The following is an 8,105-nucleotide window of genomic DNA, read 5'->3' as shown; positions in this document are numbered from 1 at the left end:
AATCCTTCTACGATTATTTCTACCTTTTGCTCTGCCTCCTTCATAAAAAAAATACATTCTCTGTAAAACATCCATATATCACACAATTTATCATCTTTTTTATTTCATCTAAATTTCACAAATTCACCATTTCTTTGCCCCTCAAATCATCTAAGGATGTTATTTCCAATAATATTTTTTTTCTCACCACCCACTAAAAAATTTCTTCCATTTCTTAAAATTCTTCAATCATATTTTGTAATAATATAATCAAGAATTCATATAATATGAAATTCCTATTTAAAAGACATTGTGAGAATCATTTTATGCATTTATTTGCATTAAGAAGAGGATTTTTTTATGGAGATGATGTTTTTGAAAGGGTGCTTCCTTTCACCATAATCAGATTAACCCTCTTTTTTGCTATCTCTCAGTCTCTTCTTCGTCTTCTCAAGCCTCTTAAGCAAACTGAATTTGTTTGCAATTTGCTGGTATGATTTACTTCTTTTTAATCATCTTTGTTTGTTATATGAATGATGAGTCATTCGATTTGGTTTCGGATCCAATCGGGTCATTTTAATGTTTATTTGCAATAAGTTTATTACAAATTTAGGATACATGGATCAATATTATATGAAGTACGGAGTATTAATTTTGGCACTAGACGGGTCGTTTTCAATTATGTCCTGTTACCGTTTTACATAATGACTGGGCTCGTAATCGAATACGAGTCAATTTAATTTTATAGGGCCTATTCAAGAGAGTGTCGAATAATTGTAACATTTTATGTACCATCCAATATCCAAATTCCACCTTACACTTCCATCATCTTATTTTGTCTAATATCTCATATTTCATCCGTTTCATAATAGATTTGAGTATTTGACCATTAATAGGTGCTTTTTTTTTATTTGCCTGCACGATTGCATGATTATAATCATTAATATCTCGTATATTGTCTTAATATAGATAAAGTTAGTATATGAATAGTGTAAAAAAACAGTCGTAACTACTTTTGAATTTGAGTTTGATTTTGTGCAGACGGGAATTATCTTAGGACCTAGTGTTCTAGGAAAAATCTACAAGAGGTACAAGATTGTTACAGATAGGGCAGGCCAAGTACAATTCATCAATGTTGGAGCTTACGTTGGTGTACTATATTATGTATTCCTCATTAGTGTAAAAACCAATTTTGGTGTGCTCAAAGGAAGTGACAAGAAGGTTTGGGTAATAGGACTATCATCCCTTGCCTCGTCTTTCTTCCTCACGGCTTCTCTCAATGAATTTCTACACCCCCTTACGTTTAAGTATCCTTTTCTTGTTTACGTGTTCTCCCTTCAACATTCATCCACTTTGTTCACGAACCTAGCTCCAATGTTGGAGGAGCTTAATCTTTTGACCACTGAGATGGGCCAACTTGCATTGGCCTCATCGATGACTAATGAAGTCGTGACATGGTGCTTTTGGATGTTCCTCATGGTGTCATATTTGTTTGGTATTCGCGGTTTTTGTGATGGTGTTATGCCACTATGTGCAGTTGTGGGATTTATTGTGCTTGTCTTAAGGCCGGCCTTGAATTGGTTTGTTAAGAGTTTGCCTCAGGGTGAACCTGTGAAACAAGTCTATGTACTCGGTATATTACTTGGAGCTCTCATTATGTCATTTGTAAGTGATATTGTAGCTGGATCACCTGTTTTAGGAATTGCATTTCTTGGATTGGTAATACCAAGCGGACCTCCTCTAGGCACAATAATTCAAGATCGGAGTGAACTGTTTATCAAGAATTGTTTGCTCCCGTTTTTCTACTTGGCTGTTGGTGATATGACAGATATATATGGTATTAAGAATTTTAAAGTTCATATTGGGTACCAATCAATTCTAGTAATTGGATATTGCGTAAAGACATTGGTTACTATGATGGTTGCAACGTATTATAGTTTAACTCCTAGGCTGGGTTTGGCGCTTGGTCTATTGATGAATACTAGTGGAGTGCTGAATACTATGGTGTTCTTCAGTTATACACTACGTCAGGTACGTTTAATAGCTTTGAATTTCCTTCATTATCGATTTTTATGTTCAAATTTTAAGTTCTGACTTGAATTGTACATACAAGTAAATCATCTGGTTACTTAAGTTTGTTTTCAATTAAGTTACATATGCATATATGATGCATCCAGTTTGAAATGTACTCTATATGTACTTAGAAAACGTGTTACTTTTAACAAGGTTGCAGCATTCTGATAAGCATCCTGTTTTGATGATATGCAGACAATGTATATCAACCAAGCTTCTCATCTTGTGTTGAATAGTTTGGTTGTGACAGCATTGGTAACACCACTGTCGTTCTATTTGCACAAGAAGCGTCCGACAAGACCTTGCATTTCTGATGAAGGTTTAGACTTATCATTCCTAGCAGTGTTAGGGGCTCCTCGTTGGCAGTTACAGATCCTAGCATGCATTGATAGCGAAGATGAGATAGCTGGCATCCTTACCTTGCTCAATGCTACACACCCAACTGAATCTGACCCTATTAGTGTGTACTTGGTTCATTTAACGGAGCTTGCTGGTCAAGCCGTGCCTGTCCTAATGGATCACGGGGAGCACCGAAGGATATGTGATTACAATGGTTGTGTTTACATAGCAAGTGCCTTAAACAGTTTCTATGAAAGTTTGAAGGGTGGTGTCAACATTCAGCTCATGACTATGATCACGCCTTTTAAGAGCATACCTGAAGGTATTCGGTTTTTGGCTCAGGATAAAATGATTCCTCTTGTTATAGTCCCTTTTAAGTATAAGAGTCATGCTGAAGCTGCCAAAAGTGCCTCAAGTGATCTCAATCGCAAGTTACAGTCACAGATGCCCTGCACAGTTGGAATTTTGGTTCATAGGGACAAGGCTAATAAGCTGCAGAGTGACCAAGACAAATTCTCTTATCGCGTTGCAGTGATCTTCTTTGGTGGAGAAGATGACAGGGAGGTGTTAGCATTTGCTACACGGATGTCTAAACATCCGCGTGTTAGCATTACATTGATAAGGATTATGGTAAATGAATTTCGTCATGTCAATAGGGATGCCAAGAATTTGGATAAATCACGGGTGAGTTTGTTTAAGAATACGGTTACTAGTAAGGTACGTGCTCATGTGTTCCAAGAGATTCATGTTGAAGATTGGCTACAAGCACTTGATGTGGTTCGGTCATTTGATAACAATTATGACCTCGTGATGGTGGGGAGACGTCATGGTGAGACCGATGCAGATGAAGAAGAATTGTCTGTTTTGTGTGAGAAACCAGAGTTAGGCTTCATAGGTGAAATTTTTGTTTCCAATGAACATCATTGGGGAAATACTTCTGTTTTGGTGATGCAGCATTGCAGGCACATTAGTAGAGAAACTAAAAGATCTAAAATTGTTGGAAGGTGATAAATGATGATCATTGTTCAATAATTTTAAGAGGAAAACACAACAATCTTCTATTCCTCCCAAGGCATTCGCGCTTGAATGGATGTTTATCGGAAATGGACTCTGAGATAGTCAGATAGATAAACATAAAGTTATGTAGAACTTGCATTTGACTCAAACCAATGATTTATGGTACTCAATATACACTACATTCTCTGCATAATCTAGGCATGATGTTCTCAATGTTTTGAACATGATTTGTATAACCCGAAAATGTTTCAAAATCAGCTAGACCAATCTGTTTGACATGTTTACCTCGAATTAGAATTTTAAAATTGCCTTGCACTTTTCACATCATGGGAAATTTGGAGAATTTTTTTTCTTAGATTGAGGAAAGAACAACATAGTATTACATAATACAGTACTTGTATGATATATTTCCAAAAATTGAATTTTTTTCTTTGTAACTGAATTCAATTATAGTACAACTGATCAAAAATATAAATCACCAAAATATGTCAGGCTAAACATCTACCCTGTATGCTGCAGTTGCCTGATTGTTTTTACAAACAGAAAACTGCAGCCCTCTTACTCTTAAACCCCCTGACTTATCTATTCCTTACAAAACAAACAATAATGAAGCAAAATTACAACAAAATAGAACTAATGAACAACTTTTCAAATAATGTATAGTATATCTTTGTTTTCTATGCACTGAATAAAAAATTTTCCCTTCTCTATACTTTTGAGTGTTATTTCCAATTTATACTGTTTGCTTGTGATCTTCATTAACATATTGGCAGATCCTCTGGTGGAGCCTCTAGAGTCTCCAATTCTCCGATTCCATCTTCGACTATGAAAGCCATAGCTAGCCCCCATGTAATGTGCACATCCAAGTGACAGTGCATCAACCATACTCCTGCAATATGAAAAAAAACCATATGAAACAGTCAGATATCTATACAATTTTGTCAGACACTCAATCCGACCCATGATCAGCTGTAATTAATATAGAAAGTGAGATGGAAGATTTGGATTCATGTTTAAGTACCTGGATTGTCAGCAACGAATCGAATGACAGCCCATCCGTTGACAGGAACAGCAACAGTGTTTCTCATAGGAGGGTCAATGAGGTTGAATTTTTTGGTATCAGAATTCGGGTTGAAGTTGCCAAATCCTTGTGCAATGATGTAGAAGTCATAACCATGAATGTGCATAGGATGGTTTTCTCCGGTAACAATGCTAGTACCTTGGATCACAATCTGTACTGTAGACCCATACTTCATCTTATATAACTTAGTAGCCTTCAGAGGCTGCCAGAGAGCACGACTAACATTGCCTGTGTAATCGAATTGCAATGGAGGTTGAGCCGGAAAGTCAGTAGTGAACACCCTAGGGATGCCAAATTTGTGTGCTTGTAGGAGGGACCAGTTTGAAGGAAGTACAAAGGAGACATTGTTCATGCTGGCAGCAAACCTGGTCCCATTTGGTCCTTGGCATTGGCTACTGCTGAAGCCTGGTGGGCATTGTTGGAGGCCTAGTCCCACTGTGAAGTGAAGGTTCTCACTGATATCGAGGGGGACTGGGACACGCCTTGGGCTCCGGAGTTTGTTAGTGAAGGAGGTGACAGTATTGGTGTCATTAAAAGCCGGTAGGGGAGGGAATACAGGGGTAGGCTTGGCAACTCCCTTAGGAGGACAAGGGAGTGACTTGTATTCAAGGATGGCCGTGGTTGTGGTGTTGTCAAAGGCTACTCCTTGTGCACTTTGGTAAGGTTTGGCAGCTATGTAGTACCGTCCTGGTGCTTGGTTTCCTGAGATTAGGACGTCCGTGGTTTGGCCTGGTCCGAGCATTATGACATTGGTTGTGAATTGCTTGAGGTAGCCTGCATCGGCTCCTACTACCGTAAATGGATGGTTTGCAACCGAGAAGAAGAGCTCTTGGTTTAAGGCTGCGTTGATCACTCGTAGGAGATGTGTCTCGCCTACGTCGATTGGGACAATGACAGTGTCTGCAGATGGTTGATATTTGGTTAGTTCAACTATATGTTAGGTGTTTGTGTCAAGAAACAGGGGAAAAATCAGAGCAAGAAACACTTTTTTTTCCTTCTTGGTTGGTCCATTATGCTTCAAAAGGGAAAAATAATAAGTTGACAAATATGCTTTTCACCTTAGGACTAATTTTCATAATATAGTTAAATTTTGACCCATGAATAGATTATAAAGAATAAAATTTGGATTAGATAAAAAATAGACAACTTTCTCTCCTGAATTGAAGTAACAGATCTGTTTTTATTAATCTTTACATTAGCTACAAACCATATGTGGTAATTTATCTGTACTTTCATACTTAAAGTCCACTTCATAGTATTTTATAAAGATGAATTTGGTATATGGTTTTGTATGGTAAAAACAGTTAGCATGTCATGTAGACTACAATAATTCAGGTGAAAGTAAATAGTACAAACCTTGCTTAGAGCAGTTGTAGAGGTCTCCTGGCTGACCATTGATGGTGTATGCATCGGACACGTTTGGGGCTGCTCCGGTCCTAGTAGCTTGTCTAACCACAGAAATGGGGTCGCGGTTCCACCACTCTCCTGTTATCATAAGTATCACCAACATATATATTGTATGTGTTAGTATGTGTACATTATTTCAATCATATCGCGTAGTCTAGTCAATTATTGAGAATATTATAACGACTTTACCAAGAATGACTGGTGTTTCGCGAGTAGGCTTAGGGAATGGGTACGGAGTTCCTGGCCTAGGACGAATAACTAAAGCTCCATAGACAGTGGCCCTTAGCCATGAGCTATGAGCATGCCACCATAGAGTCCCTTCTTGTCCTCTAATCGTAAATCGATACGTGTAGCTACCCCCTGGTCGAATAGGGCATTGAGTCACGAATTCAGGTCCATCAGCCCATCCGGTCCTCATTTGTCGCACACCATGCCTAGTAAAATAATTTTACAAAAATTAGATAAACAAGATTTTATTTTTTTTGACATATTATGTATGTAAAATTGCATGTAAGTTTATAAGTGTCATATTTACCAATGGACTGTGACATTATATTTAGCCCTGTTAACAACATTGACAACAAGAGTGTCACCCTCAAAAACATCCAAAGTCGGTCCAGGTAATTGGCCGTTAACCGTTATGGCATTCACAGTTTTGCACAGCCTCTTCACTGGTGTTGCTTGTACCTATTTACATACATATAAAACCATGCATTATTTTAAACTCAAAAAGTTCAAATTATGTAAAGCATTGTTATACTAATAGCTAGGAAATAATCTTGCAACTTACAACAAAATCATGGTATTGAACTTTAGCCGAAGCCAAGGAGAACGCGGTAGCAAAGAACAAGACAAGTCCTAGCACAAAGGAAACCATTGTATGGTTTTTGCTAGGGGTGAACTCCATGTGTATGTATGTGTTGGATTAATAATAAACTCTACTAGACTAGAGTTGTCGCGGTGTGTTGGTTCGTTGTTGATGTGTTTGTCTAAGGTAAGAATGTAGGTTGAGAAGAAATGGAAGCGTGAGAGAAGAGGAGAAGTGAGGGGTGATTATATAGTGAGGAGAAGAGATAGAGAGGAGGGTGGTTTTGAGGTTGGCAGATTAGGTTGAGTATAAATTAGCAAGGAAAATGTCAGCTTAATTAATTAATTAGAAAACTTTTATTACTAACATGAAATATAATGTTCAACTCTCTAAAGATTGTGTTTGGTGCACCCACTGGCCTATCAAGAGGGCAACAACAAAAGAAAATAAAATAAAAATGAAAATGAAAAAAATTTAGTAAGGAAAAAAAGTTGATTTTTAGCAATTCTTGCTTTGCAAGTATCCTCCTAATTTCTTCTTGTATGTTTTGTCTTTGCTTTGATTTTCCATCTGAATTGATCATTATCTTTTGGATTTTTGTTTAAAGGTATAATAAAGTCTAACCAGCTATATTGGGTGATTATAAGGAAATTTCTTAACTTAGACTATTGTTTAATTTTGCTTATGCAAATAATGCTTTTATCTCCTTAAATTGTTTAATGCTAAGTTGCTAGCATGTACTCCGATCCCCGGCCTGTCCTTTTTTGACTGTCGAATGCAAATGTAATACTCTCTTCGAAACCAAAAGAACAACTCACATGTTAATTAAATGTGTTTCAAAAAGTTCGACTCACTTTTACTTTATTTCAATTCATTTTTGACAAACCCTTTTACTATAAATGTTCATTGTACATGGCTACTCATTTTCGCTCAATCTCTCATTCTCTCTTACTTTGTACACCTTTGTCTTATACACACTCACCTTTTACTTTATCTCTATTTTTTTATCCACATTTTTCTTACATTTTTTTTTTCTTGAAGGTTCCTAGAAACAAGAGTTTAAAATGAGTTGAACTTTTAGCTAAAGGAGTGAGGTATTATAATTTTTAAATGATAAATATATACGAAAAAACATAATCAAGAGATCTTAATAGATTCGTCTCATTATTTTAGTTTCCAAATATTAAAACTTATTATTGTAATTTATTTGTAGTTGCTATTATCAATAATATTGCATTAAAAACTAACCATGCGTGTAATTTACATAGCTTTGCACGAAGAATTAGTTATATCAAAAGGCAAAATGACTTGCCAATTAATCCTCTCGATCTATATTTGATCAATTGATCCCAACCATTTCACCAATTTTGGATATAGTTTCTCATTAATGATAAGAGTACA

At 36.6% G+C, this 8,105-nt stretch overlaps 2 protein-coding genes across 2 annotated transcripts; one reads left to right on the top strand and one right to left on the bottom strand.

The window, feature by feature from the left end:
- The first annotated feature begins 266 nt into the window (after positions 1-266).
- Positions 267-3,642, top strand: LOC145593092 (cation/H(+) antiporter 15-like). Its single transcript, XM_081649598.1, has 3 exons — positions 267-470; positions 1,021-2,010; positions 2,248-3,642. Exons 1-3 carry the CDS (start codon positions 267-269, stop codon positions 3,397-3,399), a joined length of 2,346 nt encoding a protein of 781 aa, XP_081505724.1. The 3' UTR covers positions 3,400-3,642.
- A 148-nt stretch (positions 3,643-3,790) lies between these two features.
- LOC145592629 (laccase-12-like) lies at positions 3,791-6,903 on the bottom strand. Its single transcript, XM_081649132.1, has 6 exons — positions 6,687-6,903; positions 6,432-6,583; positions 6,086-6,330; positions 5,846-5,974; positions 4,430-5,389; positions 3,791-4,297 (listed from the first exon to the last, which is right to left on the bottom strand). The coding sequence occupies exons 1-6, from the start codon at positions 6,801-6,803 to the stop codon at positions 4,167-4,169; spliced, it is 1,734 nt and encodes a 577-aa protein (XP_081505258.1). The 5' UTR covers positions 6,804-6,903; the 3' UTR covers positions 3,791-4,166.
- Positions 6,904-8,105: the final 1,202 nt, after the last annotated feature.

This window comes from Chenopodium album, chromosome 18, assembly GCF_948465745.1.
Source record: "Chenopodium album chromosome 18, dcCheAlbu1.1, whole genome shotgun sequence".
Lineage (NCBI taxonomy): Eukaryota > Viridiplantae > Streptophyta > Magnoliopsida > Caryophyllales > Amaranthaceae > Chenopodium > Chenopodium album.
This window is presented reverse-complemented; position numbering and strand designations above follow the sequence as displayed.

What these genes read in the sequence shown, in the direction of transcription:
- LOC145593092 (XM_081649598.1), top strand. Translation starts at nt 267, where the DNA reads ATGAAATTCCTATTTAAAAGACATTGTGAGAATCATTTTATGCATTTA. An exon ending in AATTTGTTTGCAATTTGCTG is followed by an intron (nt 471 to 1,020) that starts GTATGATTTACT and finishes GATTTTGTGCAG; the next exon opens with ACGGGAATTATCTTAGGACC. An exon ending in TCAGTTATACACTACGTCAG is followed by an intron (nt 2,011 to 2,247) that starts GTACGTTTAATA and finishes GATGATATGCAG; the next exon opens with ACAATGTATATCAACCAAGC.
- LOC145592629 (XM_081649132.1), bottom strand. Translation starts at nt 6,803, where the DNA reads ATGGAGTTCACCCCTAGCAAAAACCATACAATGGTTTCCTTTGTGCTA. An exon ending in TTCAATACCATGATTTTGTT is followed by an intron (nt 6,584 to 6,686) that starts GTAAGTTGCAAG and finishes GTATGTAAATAG; the next exon opens with GTACAAGCAACACCAGTGAA. An exon ending in TATAATGTCACAGTCCATTG is followed by an intron (nt 6,331 to 6,431) that starts GTAAATATGACA and finishes TTATTTTACTAG; the next exon opens with GCATGGTGTGCGACAAATGA.